Raw genomic sequence first — 15,351 nt, 5'->3', positions numbered from 1 at the left:
TTCAATTCAGAATTAGATTTTTATATAGATTTATACATGATGATAAAATATAGCATTTTCTTGTGGCTGAAATCCTGGTTTTGTGCTGGTTCAGTGATGGTTTTATTGCTATTATTTTAGACTCTTCTGGTCTAAAGGATGATAGTTTATACTTCTTTTTTTTTTTTCTATGCTGTGGTAAAACTTTTCTATATGTCTTATCAGGGATATCCTCACATAAAATATAAGGACATTTTTATGCTATTTCTGGAATTGTAATGAATATAGACAAATAGTTCTTTGAGTTTGGCATTTCTTGAATTTGAAATCTCCATGCTTGATTTAAAATATAATAATCACGTTTGTGTGTAAAATGACATACTTGATCGTGTTTTATTTTGAAAACAGGAAAGAGCAAAGTAAACAAGAACTTACCTGCTGGTATTTCTGGTCAGAGTGGAGTAGAAAATGCAGTCCTTGTGGATGAGGATAACCTGGAAACACTTGAAAGTTCTTTAGGAACAGAAGAAAGTAGTAGATGTAGGTTGTTGGTTTTTTTTCCTTAAGATCTCATCTAGTCTGTTCACTTTTCATTTTGAAAAACTTCAGACAATTTATACTTTTCAAAATCTTTCTGTTTTCAATGGTAGTATCTAATCTGATATTAATATTGCTTGGATATATCTGGTCTGTTAGAAAGTTTCAGTCTATTAAATTTAACAGTAGTCCATCAATGTACTTAGAAGTTGTACTTGATAAGCTCCTAAGTAAAACCAGAATATCTGCACATCTGTTTTCTCACTTAAAACAGAGATACTTTGCGATATTCAGTGTGGAACACATAAAGATAATGTTTTTACATCTAACTATATTAATCTTTTCATTCTGTAACGTATTGGTTCATTAATACACAAGAAGAGTCTTACTGTGAACAAAAGGTATGTGTAGTATGTCTATGCCATTCTTAACAATAGACCATCAGTAGCAGGTATTTATTGAAAGTATATGAGAAATAAAGCCAAGAGGTCTTTATCCTGAGATGGTTTTGTGCTTCTGGAAATCTGATTTAGTGACTTGAGCCATTTGCTTTATTATGTGTATGTTTATTGTTTTTCTATGAACTGATTTGCCAGATTGCCTAATGTATATAGCCATGTTTCATACACTTTCCATTCAGCTTTGTTATTCCCACTTAGTTTCATGTGAAACAGTTTTCCATTGAAGTGGTAAGTTGCTTCTAGAACTCTGTAAAAGGATCATCTGTTCTAATAATTATGGAACTAATTTATTCTCTGTTTTACAGGTGATAATTCTAGAGAATCACTATTCTGTAAAGGTTTTCAGTTAGGAGAAGCATCACGTGCCTTGAAGACCAGCATTAGTGATGATGATATGGCTAAGAAAAGTACATCCAACGAACAGCTGCATGGAAATTGTAGACCGAGGAAGCAGAGTGAAGTGCTTAAGACTGTTACCCCTGAACATATTGGAGACCTTGAAATCACTTTCGACTCTGTGCCTGGTTTGACTGAACCTATCAAGAGAGAGTGTCCTGGTAGAATATGTAATGAACACTGTGGAGATTCTTATGATAAAAGAGAGTCATCTGCATTAGTATCCAAAAGCAAAGACGCTGTGGAAATTGAAAAAGGCCCACTAAGTCACTGTGCTCAAAGTAGTCCTAATTTAGAATATGTTCATTCTGGTAGTCCACACATTTCTTTGATTTCATTGGAGGAAGGTACTACAGCCAATGAAAACAAAACCCGTTCTGAAAGTAAATGTCACTTATCACCAGACACATCACTATCTGAAAAAACACTTACTGAAAGCACTTCTGATGGAAGCCCTGGCCACAGTGTAGTGCTGAGAAAGAACAGTTCATCAATTTCTAGCCCATCAGCAGATGGAGGAAAAGAACAGGCTGTAACAGATGATACAGCTGCCTTACCTGGTGCTTTGCAGAACTCTGGCCACCACTCTACCCACCAGGAACAGAGTACGCAGTCAGACTGTACTGCGAGATCTGCAGTGAAGATTTCAGATCTTGACAAAACAGAGTTGCAGCTTGAAGTTGTTGATACTTCTAACAAAACTTACTCAAATGATCAGCATATACTTGATAAGCCTTGTAAGAAAGATTTTAACGTCCCTCCAGGACTGTCAAACTCAGAGGGAACACAAGGGGAAATGCAAGAACCTTCATCTTCTACAAAAGTAGATGCTGATAATATATATTTCTCTTCTGGTGATGATGCGTGTACAGAAATTTCTGTAGTATCCACTGAAAATAATCTTAATACATCTGAAATATGCCACTCTCCTCTCCCAGAAACTGCATCTTCCACAGATGAGTGTGGCACCGAGGCCAAAAGTATAAGTGGTGTATCTTCTAGTAGTCAACCAATGGATGTTGATCCTTCTAATATAATGTCCCTCAAGATTATCATCAGCGATGATTCATTTATTTCATCAGACACGGAGTTAAATAATGCTGTTTCCAGCATCACAGGAGAAAATTTGCCAACTATAATACTGTCTTCTCCAGCCAAATCCCCAGCCAAAACTTCAGGCCTGTCCAAATGTCTGACTTCAGAAGACACAGAAAAAAATGTGGATTCAGCTTTAGCAGAGCAGAATCTTCTTGTGCTTAGACCTAAAGATCCGGTGGTCACCTCAATCAACACTCAGAACGAAGACTGCACTGTTTTTTCAGTCGCAGGTACAACTAATCTTTCCAAGGAAGGGGGATTTATACAACTGATGCCAGCCACAAGCACAGCTTTTGGGAATTCAAACAACCTTTGTATAGCCACCTGTGTGACTGATCCAGCTACCTTGGGCACAACTGTAACACCATCAAATGTGGTTGTATTGCCTGGCAGTTCTATGCCGCTTGCTGCCCAATCTCCAGCTGTACAACAATTACGGACTCCTCCTAGGTCCAGCAATACGTTGGCAGCAAACCAGACCGTCTCCCCAAACTTCCCACAAGGTAATCTCATTATTAGGAAATGACTGAAAATGTGATGTTTATATAGTGGTTTTATTCTTGTTTTTGTAAGTGCGTTACAGCAGTGTTTAAAAATTGTTTACTTTTATCTGCCTCTTGAAACTATCCAGGAGGTTTTGTATTTTTTGAGTATGTTAGTTGCTACTAAAAATGAAATAAAAACTACAAAGAGTCACTGACTAGGCTGCTTTGAAAAAAATAGCCCTGTATTTCAGAAGCTAAAATTACATAATTTTAGCAGTAATACATTTAGGAAGCGTATTTTGGCTTACACTAGAAAAGATTCCATTGTTTTGGCTAAATAAAGCAGGGGGTTTTGGTTTTGTTCTAATAAGATGCCTGTTATAACTACAATACTATGTGTTACAGGTATCCATAGTTTAGATAACTGGCTAGATGCAGGTAGTCCTTCCAAAATTACTTCCTTGGTTTGTTTTGTTTCATTTTCTACAAAGCCGTTCTACACTAGAAATACATTTAGACAAATATAAAAGTACAACGTTATTTCTTTCCATAATATAAAATCACTCTTGGTACAAGCATTTTTATTTCTGCAGCAGTAAGAAAAATAAGTGCTTTTGAAAATGTTAAACCTAAGTATAAACCAGCTGTAATCAACACATTTAGATTTCTTTCCAAAACGAAGAACCTGTTGCAGTTACCTCCGAATTTCTGTGTGTAGTCATTTCATTGTGGTCAGAGGCCAGTGCAACAGTATGTGCAAGACCTTAGGAGCTGGTCTTTTCCATCGTTAGGGTTTATTTATGCAACTTTTATCTTCTTCTTTTTTTTTTTTTCCCAGAGAGAGCAAAGTAGAAGTTTTCCCATTCTTCTGCATTAGATATTTTTCTGGTAGTGCTCATGTAACCAAAGAACTATGTAGAATAAATTTTTCTTTCACTTTTCAATGAATGTGCTATGATAGTTTCCCTGGTTTATAATTCCCATATGTCTGGCAGCCAGACACTCTTACAACCTGTTAGAATAAATGTTTTAAAACAACAGTTTTAACAATGATTTAAATAGTTAAATAGGAAACTTTGGCTTAAATATTTTGTATTAGTCTTACTGTGCTTTATTTTTAAAAATAATTAATCTCAAACTCACTAATGAACTAGAATCTTTGCATGTACTACATTTAACACCTCTTACCAGCCAGAAATATACATTACATATATACATAGATACATACATACATACAAAGCTAGCTTTTCCCAGCTTGTTGTGTGCTTGTAAGGGGAAGGTGTTATGGGTGGACTGGAAGAAAAAAAAATAATTCTGCTCATGACGTTTGAGCATGCTAACTGTAGAGAACAGGATGCAAATAATAGCTTGTTTTCACTAAGCAGCAAAATGAGCTATTTGACGTTACTTCTACTGTTTTTTTATAAATCACTTTGAATTCAAAGTTCAAGCCTTAACAGAGTTTTTTCATACTTCAAGCTTAATTTTGAACCATTTCATGAAAACAGGCTTTAACTAAAGAATTGTATGTAAACTAAAAATAACACTGGTACTTAACTGTTTTCTAGTAGTGATGTAAGTGTGTGAATGTGAAGATGTAAATAAGATGAAGTAAGTGGTGTAAGATGAACTAAGGACAGTGAAGTTTTTCTAAAGAGTCAGAGCTTTTCTTGCCACAAGGTTGACCATGCATAATTTTAAGAAATCCTGTCTTGAAGCTTTTCTTTTCGTGGAGTTATTTTTCATTTCTGTACAGTTCTAACACTTTGATACCTTTTAGGTTCTGCCATTATAATTGCATCTCCGGTGCAACCTGTTTTGCAAGGAATGGTGGGAATGATACCTCTCTCAGTAGTAGGACAAAATGGAAATATGTTCTCAGCACCTGCCCATCAGGTAGCACATCACAAAGTAAGCTTTTCAAAATTAAAGCTGAAGTGATAAGGAGTCTTTTGGTAAATTGTAATGCAATACTTTGATTCTTTCAAGGTTCTGCATATGCCTGTGGCTAATCCAGTCTGCAACAGAAGTGTCCCCAAACTTCCCATCCCTCCCAAAACACAGAAGATTCCTGGAGCAAGAAACAAGACTAATACAGGTACCTGCCTTGCATTCTTGAGAACGGGCAGAAGAGAAGTAGGCATTCTAAAGACATGTCATTTCTGAGTAATAAAGTTTTATAAATAGTAATGCTCCTCTCCCAGGTAGCTGCTGGGATGGCTTTGTGACAGGCCTGTACTTGCAGCCAGTAACTCTTATTTGCTCAGTTTACAAAGGACTCCCAGCATATCCCAGATTTGGGATCAAGCTTATTTCCAAAATTTAATGTTTCAAGGCTCTAATGCAGTTTTAGAAGTTTACTTTTCTTTGTATTTCTGACTATTTTTCATCTCTTTGGTTGTAAGTACAGTTTGAAAGCAAGCTACATAGTAACAAAGAAGTTATTAGAAGAGTCAGCAATTCTAAACATTTATTAAGGAAAATAATTAATGGAAGTGTTGCATATTTATACAAAAAATGCACTCTGCTACCTGTTTACTCTTTGACATTTCAGGTATATGCTTCTGTATATTCACTTCATTGAGACCTTGCTTCTTTAAATAGTACATTGAAACGACTGGAGTTATAGTTATTTTTCAGTGTTGGAAGGGGGTAAAGAAAAATAATTGAAAATGGAAAATAAGTTAGAAGAAACTTGTGCTTTAGCTTATCAACCTTTTTTAAAAAGAATAGGCTTACACATGTGTTTTCTACTTTGAATGAAGTTGAAAATTAAGAAAAAAGCTAGGGTTGTATAGTTAGTCTGCATTCTGGTTTGCTGATGGGTAACTGAGAGTTCCCTGTGGTTATTTTCCCTTCGACTTGGAAATCCCTGCTGTGCATTTGTAAATCCAGCATAGTTGGTTTTGTCTTGCTAGGCCTATGTATTACTTCAGTGTAGGCAGCAAGCTTCTTGTTTATACTCTAGCTGTGCTAATCTATTTATCTGTAAACATTAAAATTACAAAAAAAATGCAGAGTTTTGTTGCTGGGTTTTTCTTTATTGATTCTCTGTCAGGTGAAATGTGAGGTGATATACTAACTGTGAAGTGATTTACTTGGAATATTGTAGTTTATTAATACTTCATCTATTGTTCCAGGAAAACTGGTACCAAGTGTAGCTGAGCCTTTGAACCATACAAATTCTCAAACACAAAGGTCAGTAGTGCTAGTTATTCAAACTTGTTTTCTTTTTCCTGCCATGAATTTCTTGGTACAGTATTGGTGGAGAGGATAGCAGCTTTTTTTGACAATGGCATAAGCAGGAGCCCTTTATTTCCTCCTGTCTGCTGGGGGTATTGATGCAGATGCGTGCCAGTACTGGTTAAGCCTGTGCTAGAATTTTGCTGTTACTTTTCCTGTGTTAATTTTGTATGGCTTTGTATTAATTTTCCTCTGTCTCAGTTGCCATATAAAAACTCTTTGAGCAGAGCCCAAGCTAGGAAAAGTTGCCTGTTACATTTACTGGAAGATTGTAATGACTAAACCCTTTTTTTTCCCCGTTAGAATGAGCGGTACCCGTGGTTTTGTAGTATAGTCTCCTTGCCTTTACCACGCTCTGGCCCAAATCCAGTAAAGCTTGTTAGATTGGGTTCTGCATGGGTGTTTTGGCAGTTCAGAATGCTGCTTGGTCATTTACAAAGTGAAAAGTCAAAGGAAAGATGGTGAGGAGGACAGCCTGCTAACTTTATACTGATGAATATAATTTAATTGCTAATTGGGATAGGTACTAGTTTTCTGTTGGGAAAGTGAGAGAGAAGAAATCAGGGCTTCAGTAGCAGCTGTCCTTACCATTGATGGATTTAAGAAACAAAGGGATGTTGGATTGAGCAAAAGAGTGTAAGAGGAGATATGTTTCACGTCTAATATTTAAACTGAACTTTCTTTTATTGTGAAAATAAAGTATACTTTTAAAAAAGTGCCTATTCAGAACTCAGTTATAGTGTTGGAAAAGTGGAGGAAAACAGGAATAACAAAGTCAACTTCTATTAAAAAAGATACCAAGATATACAGTATACATGCATGCAAAAATCAGTATTTTTTTTCAAAAGCCACAGAAACAAGATTTTTAATAAAATTACTGATAATTCAGCTTTCTGTTAATTTTCATCAATCTCCAGACGTATATTTTGCATAGCAAAGACAGCAAGTGTTCCCTGGAGAGATGTAATTTCTCATTTCTCCTCTCTGCCCTCTGTCTCATCTCAAATTTTACAGAGATAAAACACACTGCTACCATACCTTCTTTACCATCCCACAGTTAATTTGAATTTTCCTCTTACACACCATAAAGGCTAATCTGCATGGGGAGAGTCTTACTGGCATAGATGAATGTTGAGAAACTTCTCTTGGAAATGCAGCATAACCAGGAAGAGGGCACAGGCGTAACAGTGGTATGAGCTAACAGAGCAGAAGCATTTTTCTTTTGACATTGCAACAGTGCAGTGATGGCTTTTTCACACTCATGTGGCTGGTTGTCAGGTGGAGACCAAGCCCTAGCGAGTTTGTATGTTCTTGTTCGGATGCCCACTGAAAGCTTTTTGCCTTGCTCTGTATCCTGTCACCTACAGCAAGCGCATAGGGGAGAGTACAAGGCACGCGCATGGCAGGACCTGCAGAGCCACGACCAGTATTCTGGGATGGACTTACCCTGTCATCAATATGCTCAGTTTCTTTTTGAACTCAAGCAAACTACCAGCATCCACAGATACCACAGGATAAAAAAGGCTCTCGGGCTTAATTACATGCAGTGTTGAAATCTCCTTGTTTTAACTTGATTACTAGTTTTATTTGATGCCTCTAGTTCGTCTGCTGGAGCAAATAGTTTCCTTTCATCCGCTGGAAGATACAGCAAATCATTTCCTTTTGGTTGGCTTTTTTCCCAGAGCTCTGTTGCGTTTCCCCTCAGTCATGTCTTTCCAGGCTGGAGAGCCCCAGTCTACCTAATTGTTCTGTTTCGCACTTTTTTGTCATCCTTTTTGGCCACCTCTGAGCTTTCTGCAGTTGTCATCCCTTACCCTTGGTCTTGGCGTGTTGATAAAATATTTTCATTTAGAGAATGGAGAAAGCTTTAAATAGGTGTTTGCGGGGCGGGTGGGGACTTCAGCCGGCTGAAATGAACTTGGCTAGTAAGAACAATTATGCTGCTGAAGTTGTTTCATCGCCTTTTCAGGACTGGAAATTTGGACAAGCTTATCGCTGCAGAACTAGGAAGGAAAGTGGAGGAGAACTTACCTGTGGCACCAGTAGAGAGCACAAGCTCAAATTCAAGACAAAGTGAAAGTCACAGGAGAGTCCTTTGCTTTGATAATGTCCTACCTGCTCCAGGAGGAAACACCCAAAATCAGACCATTAAGAATTTATCTCAAAAAGAAAGAAACAAAAATACTTCATTTGCTGCTGACTCTGCATCACCCTCTGCTAAGGCACAGGTAGCAAAGAGAGAGAAAGATAAAACATTGACTAAAATCCTGTGTAAGCCAGAAGTTGGTGGCAACAGAACCACATCTGCAAAGGAGCCACAGCCTGAGCGGAAGGTGGCAGCTGCAGGGCTTCCATTAGATCCCTTCCACAAGACTACAGCAAATAAAGAAAATGAATTACGAAGGGATACTGATGAAAAACAGAAGAACCAAGACACTGCCAAACTCTCAAATGGCCAACAAAGTGTCGGTTTATGGAACGAGAAGACAGTTGCTTCGGTGCAAGAGCTGAACAAAAAGCAAGGGTCCCTGTCAAATGGGAACAGCAAATCTTCAGTGTCTGTTTCTTTGTCTTCGAAGGAGCCAAAGCGAGAACCAGCTAAAGTTTCCAACCAAGGCCTTTGCCTGTCAAGTCCATTCACTAAACAATGTGTGGAAATGTTGCAAGACATTCAGTGGCATAGCCCGACTAGTAAAGCGGTTGAAAGCGGAGAATTGCCAGTACCCCGTACGCCATCTGGACTTGGGGACAGGCATACAGATGATACTACAGATAGTGTACGGACACCGACCTGTCGGCGCTTCAACGAGGATAGTCCGACCCCTAGAATAATGGTACCCCCTGCTACACCAGACTTGCCTGCCTGCAGCCCGGCCAGTGAAACAGGTAGTGAAAATAGCGTCAGTATGGCTGCTCACACGCTGATGATACTGTCACGGGCAGCTATTGCAAGGACTAGCACTGCAACCCCCCTGAAGGACAATACTCAACAGTTCAGATCTTTAAAGAGCACAGTAAAGAAAAGGAAACTAGAAGACTTGAATGAGGGTGAAAGAAATCCTCGTTCTGCAAATAGAAAAGACCTTCAAAGCCCTCCAACGCCATCAAGAAAGAAGAAAATAAAGGCAAGTACAGGCATTTACTTTTTAATTTAAAATTCTAAACGCATATTAGACATGTGTGTGTATATATAGATCTTTATAATGGGATGGTTCAGAGGTGCTAGTCCAAAGCCATGACATCCTATTTGTATTAGTCATTTTACTAACTTTGCCTCTTGAGCCTGCGGCGAATGAAGAGACGGGACGCAGCTTGATGCAAGCAAATGTCCCTTTATTAGTGATTTTCTTACAATTATATATGTTTCTACCTTCTACATATTACACACTGATTGGTTAAATCTTAAGCGTAAAAAACACTGATTGGTTAATATTTAAGGCACACCGTTAGAACAATAGGTACTTACTAGTTTATCTTGACCTAGCAATAATTTTTATTCCAAGGTTAGGGAGTTTCTTTCTACGCGGCTTTCTTGATTACATATCGGCGCCATCCGTTCCCTTATCTGGCTGCTTGTTTCTCTGTCCGTCTGGTTGCCTCCTCAACTGTGACGGCTCAGGGGTCTGCAGTTAGCTTGTTCCTTTGCTCTCAGGGCTTGTGCCCTACAAGTTCTAACAAGTCTCTATTCATCAGGCTATCAGCACTTGGACTCTTGTCCTTGAGGCCTTGTCCTACATCTCCCCCTTCCTGTTGCACAAAAAGAACCCCTGAAATCGAGCAAAAACAAGGCACAAGTAATAGAACAAATAAAAAACCAACTAAGACATATTATCAATGTCAAAATAACCCACTGTCTTTGTTCCGTACAATTTTACAATTTCCCCTTTTTGTTTTTGAACAGCTAGTACCAGGTTTGCCATGTTCTGCAGGGCCCTTGCAAACATGACAGCAACCAAGGTAATAGCAAACAAACAATACTGCCAGTTGAGTGAATGGATGCCAAAAAAGGCTGAAATTTTCTCAGATTTTGATAACATGTTGCTGCAGTGAGGCGCCTAAAATCCACGCAGCACATACCATCAAAATCCTCACAGCCATGTCCCTGAACCAACAACAAAAAGCAGTGGCAATTTTGACTCACATTCTTAACTGCCTACCAAACAAGGTGATTTAACTCTAAAATGCTTTCCCTGCTGTTACTCTGGAGAAGAGAAGAACCGCTGCGACACGTTCCCATCATAGCCTCCTACTACATTAGCATCTACAGAAAGACAATTATCGCCATTCAAAGTGTAAACAATATCAGCTTCTTTTAGATTAACATTATACATAGGTGGAAGGGCACACCAAACAAGAACTGGTTCAGTCAAAAAGTTCGAAACATCGCATGCCTTCTCTGAACATACCTCTGGGGTCATTCCCTTCATTCCCTCTCTTTTTTATGCAAAGAGAAACACTTTTACCATAACAGAGAAGCCCCTATTTACATCTCTGAGCCCGGACACAAACCGCAGCTGTATGCTCCACCAGGCTCAGGGCAGAAATCATTCATGCAGTTACATAGCTATATATCACTACAAGCATGCAGACACCTATTAAACACTAGATAACCATGTTTATCTTTCCTAGTCTCCTTCACAATACCCAGCTGTTCTCTCATCTCTTGTTAGGTCAAATATTCTCCAGCTTCCTCTCCTACATCTCTCTTCAGACATTCTCTATCCTCCTCTTTTTTGCTTGTTAATTGCGACAAGGCAAAGGTTGTGTGTAGCTGGGTGCCCATGACCTGCTTTAAGTTACAATCAACTAAACACTGAATACAGAAAAAAAAAAAGCATGGGAGACATAAGGCAAACATCAATAAGGTGGTTAAAGATAATTATAATAAAACCTGTAATACTTTTGAGTCATGGCCCAAAGTTTCCCAGCCGTGAGAAGAGACCAAAGGCATCCCGCCCCTGCCTCTGTTGCAGATCTTTGTTTTAAGGCTTTTGAGTTTTGTATACTTTTGTAAATTAATTCACAGTGGTCACTCAGATTCACGTAACACATCCTATCAAAGTCTTCACACTTGTGTCCCTGTGCTAATAATAAAAATCAATAGCAACTCGGTTCTGTAGCAACATATGATGGACAGAATCAACATCTGTTAATAAGCCAGAAAAAAAAATAGTATTTGTAGTATTACTTTGTTTAGCAAGCTAGCAGCCTAATTTACTAAGCAAGTTAAAAGCGTGTACTATTCTTGCAGAAGAGATTAGAGAAGCAAAAATCTGTTATTCTGCATTCCAGAACTCAGCCTGAGAATTACAGTCTGCTGTGAGTTCTGCGTTACAATCATTTGACACAGGTTGGGGTTGCGATTGTGAAAGTTGCCCGTTTACAATTTTAATTGACATTATCACAGCTAGTTGTTTTAAAAGCAACCCTTGAGCTTCCTGATGTTTGACTTGTTGCAAAATATTCTGAAGCCAATCAATCAAGTTAGTATTAAAGTTAGTGACTCTCTAGGACCCTGCAAGACTGTGGCAAGACTCCCGCATCCTGACTGCCTTAATAGCCATCTCATTCATTTGCAAACAGTTGTCCCTGGGATACCTTGCCTGAGTCACAGAATCGGCACAGTTAATTGCTCCAGCTAACTGCTCATAGTTAACAGCAATTCCCCGATTAAGGTTTTCAGTCAAGGCCACTACACATAGCTCACAAAAATCAAATAACCACATCATATACTGTATCAGTTAGTACCGTACAAAGCAATGACTTCCAATCATGCAGTGTGAGTGTATAAGGCTCTGCCATCGCTCCAAGAAGGGACACAGCAAATGTATTATGAATCCTCCCTTCCCGCACTGCTTTGCTTAACTCTTTAACAGCCTCGTATTGCACAGGCTGCCACTCTGCAGGTTGATTTGGCTGACAAAATACTGAACATGCCCTAGCGACTCCCAAAACCCATCACTGAAGTGTTTCCCACTTGCATTCCTGCCACCAATCCCTCAGACCCCCTTTCACCCTCCCCCAAAATACAATCAATGCATCGGGAGAGACAAGGGGGTGGGGGAAAGGTCTAGCTCCTTTTCCAGATCTATAGGACCTGGATCAAAAGGTTTATCAGTGGCAATAAAATCATTGTCCGAGTTGTCCTGTTCCCGTGCTTGGTCCTGTGTTGTGAGGGTCGCTGCAGTCAGTGACAGAAGCTTTGGGGGCAGAGGAGGTGTGGACGGAATCGCCGTCGCTGACGGTGTCTTGAGAAAAGTCGCGCTGTCGGTGGAATTTACAGCTTCCTCTAGTTCAGTGCTTACACTGTTGGCGGAATTTACAGCCTCCCCTGGTTTAGCGCCGTTAGTAGAATTAGCCCACACTTGGCAAAGAGTAGTCAGAATTTGCCACCAAGGTGCTAAATGCATTCCCGACACGGAGTTCCCCTCTGCGGCAGCATCATACAATTGTCTGCTGACCACTTTAATTTCTTTCAAAGTCTCTAGTTTCTTGACTGCTCACCTGTCTCAATGAGTACAGGTTTCTAAAGCTTCTTAAAATTTCTTCAAATATTTAAAATCTCTAAGGTTTCTTGGCTGCTCACCTGTCTCGATGCATACAGGCGTTATCCTCGGGGTTTAGGTTGTCCGCCTGGTCCAGACAGCAAGACGATCGTTCAGCCAAGCCGTCTCCTCCGGAACGCAGCCCTCTTCCACGAGCTGTCTTTTTTTACCGATCAGTTCCGTCCTTATTCTTCCAAGGCTTCGGAACACCACCATAGGGGTCACCATTTGAGGAGACTGAGGCACGGACTCCCTGATCTGACTAGAAGACCCTTCATGAGTCCATATACGTCTCTTTCTGGGGACGAAGCCTGATTCCCCGTTACGGATTTCCCACAGCTCACCTCTCAACTCCGGAGGGATTTCTGGCCGGCTCCTGCTGCCTTTCAGCAGATCATTCAAAGTTCTGTGGGATTCGCTGCATGTCGCTCAGATAGGCGATTCGAGAGCCCTTCACGTTAGATCCTTAAACGGATCACGTCAGGGTCACCAATTTGCGGCGAATGAAGAGACGGGACGCAGCTTGATGCAAGCAAATGTCCCTTTATTAGTGATTTTCTTACAATTATATATGTTTCTACCTTCTACATATTACACACTGATTGGTTAATATTTAAGGCACACCGTTAGAACAATAGGTACTTACTAGTTTATCTTGACCTAGCAATAATTTTTATTCCAAGGTTAGGGAGTTTCTTTCTACGCGGCTTTCTTGATTACATATCGGCGCCATCCGTTCCCTTACCTGGCTGCTTGTTTCTCTGTCCGTCTGGTTGCCTCCTCAACTGTGACGGCTCAGGGGTCTGCAGTTAGCTTGTTCCTTTGCTCCCAGGGCTTGTGCCCTACAAGTTCTAACAAGTCTCTATTCATCAGGCTATCAGCACTTGGACTCTTGTCCTTGAGGCCTTGTCCTACATGAGCCTACTCAAGTTTTCTGAAGTTTGGTATAATCTTCTGAAGACTATACTATTAGAGCATTCTAAAAGTTTTCTGAACATAAGTATAGTCTTCAGATAGATACAAGTGACTCCTACTGACTCTCTGCACATACCTACAAAAGTCAAATGATTTCTCTTAAAACATGAAGGAGTTTCTAAATTCTAACCTCAGACTAGGTTTCTAGGTGGAATGTAGGAATTACACCACTCAAACTACGCCTTACTAGAATTCAAGTTATTCCTGCATCCTCGTTTACCACCAGGACTAGAAATCCGTATTTGTGAATTCCCAGTCCCTGTAGTCTCCAGCACTAAGCCTTTGACTTGAGGATTTGATGGCAAATAGCAAAGGTGTAACACATGAAAAGGTGACGTGTGTAAGTAAGGAAAAATGAGACAGAGTGTAACTTCATAATTCACCATACTTAGTTACAGCATACTCCTGAAATACTGTAACTGGAAAATACTTTGTACTGTGTATGTGAGAAGAGCTGGGAGGCTGTGCCTGTTTGAAGCCTGGCTGGGCTGCTGTTGAAGCAGAGGCCTTAGCTCCCCCTGTCCCATGGCCGTGCTGTTTGTGGCCTGGGGGTACACCTGAGTGTATGTGCATTTCAGTGTCGGGTTTCTGGGTTAGCGTTGTGCTGTTATGTCTACAAGGCAGATGGAAGGATGAGGAAGAAAAGAATGCTTACAGGTTCTTCAGTATCCCGAGGCTCCTAGTATTTAACTCCACTGTTCTTTTCCTCTCCTACAGAAAAAGAAGCTACCAAGTTCTTTTCCAGCAGGAATGGATGTAGACAAGTTCTTGCTGTCTTTGCATTATGATGAATGAAAAAAAAAAGAAGTTGAACTGTGACTGTCTAAAGCTAGGTGGTGGTGTGCTGAGGTTTTGCATGGGAAGAGAAGTTAATTCTAAAGGGTGAGTTGCACTTTCAGTGCACTGAAGTTTCACTTTATAGCAAAATCATTCTGTTTCTGAAGCAGGTTGCTAAGTGTAAATATCATTGAGTTGGTATATGTTTATTTTTGAAAAAGCACTTGCATAATTATAGAGCCATTTAATTTGCAAAATTGTAAATTTGTATAAATGTAATGTTAAAAAGTTGTACGTTTCCTGTTACACCACGTTGTCTGTGTTCTGCTGCATTCTCTGCTTACTCATCTGAACCGCTTAGCCGATGTGTGAGAAGGTGAATTTGAAGGCGGTGTTTGTAGCTCAGTGTTCTGAGACACAGGCAGCTACTTGGCCACTCCCATTGTCTTGCTGAATCCAAAAGGCACTTAATCTTCAAAAGTAACTGGCTCATACTAACACTCTCTTCCCTCTTAACTGTCAAACCTGTGTTGTAAGGCTTTGGATGAGGTAATGAAAATACCAGTAACTAAACATAAGACCAATAAAACCTCCAAAACTGTTTTTCATCTATTGAAGTTTTTTCCAACCAGTCATTCAGGTAAGAACTTTTAATTTGGATAGGCCTCATCTGTGTACAGTATTTGCTGCACAGGATGTCATTCGACTACAAAAGCTGTTTTCAAACAATGCCCTTTGCTGTGGGTTAGGCCCTGGTATGAATAAACTGTAGCAATAGCCAGACAAGAGGTTTGGCGTGTTCTATTACAGAAGTCAATTTCACAACAGTACAAATGATAGTTAAAATAAGTGTTT

The 15,351-nt window shown here is 39.7% G+C and overlaps 1 protein-coding gene across 6 annotated transcripts in view; it reads left to right on the top strand.

Moving 5' to 3' along the window:
- The window catches only part of LOC102059008 (protein NPAT), a 36,186-nt gene that overhangs the window by 13,062 nt on the left and 7,773 nt on the right, over positions 1–15,351 (top strand). For 3 of the 6 annotated variants that reach the window (XR_008730913.1, XR_008730914.1, XR_008730912.1), the window contains exons 12-18: positions 388–519; positions 1,283–2,974; positions 4,737–4,867; positions 4,946–5,054; positions 6,097–6,154; positions 8,169–9,324; positions 14,437–14,601. Coding sequence is in view for 3 of the 6 variants with exons in the window: in XM_055702150.1 (XP_055558125.1) it covers positions 388–519; positions 1,283–2,974; positions 4,737–4,867; positions 4,946–5,054; positions 6,097–6,154; positions 8,169–9,324; positions 14,437–14,514 (3,356 nt within the window). In the remaining 3 variants the exon portion in view is untranslated. Of the gene's footprint in view, positions 1–387; positions 520–1,282; positions 2,975–4,736; positions 4,868–4,945; positions 5,055–6,096; positions 6,155–8,168; positions 9,325–14,436; positions 15,100–15,351 lie in introns of those variants that run through there. The other 3 variants (XM_055702150.1, XM_055702149.1, XM_055702151.1) reach the window with 2 other exon arrangements.

The sequence above is a fragment of the Falco cherrug genome, chromosome 2 (assembly GCF_023634085.1).
Source record: "Falco cherrug isolate bFalChe1 chromosome 2, bFalChe1.pri, whole genome shotgun sequence".
Classification (NCBI taxonomy): Eukaryota; Metazoa; Chordata; class Aves; order Falconiformes; family Falconidae; genus Falco; species Falco cherrug.
Note: the sequence above shows the minus strand (reverse complement) of the source record. Positions and strands in the feature narration are given on the sequence as shown.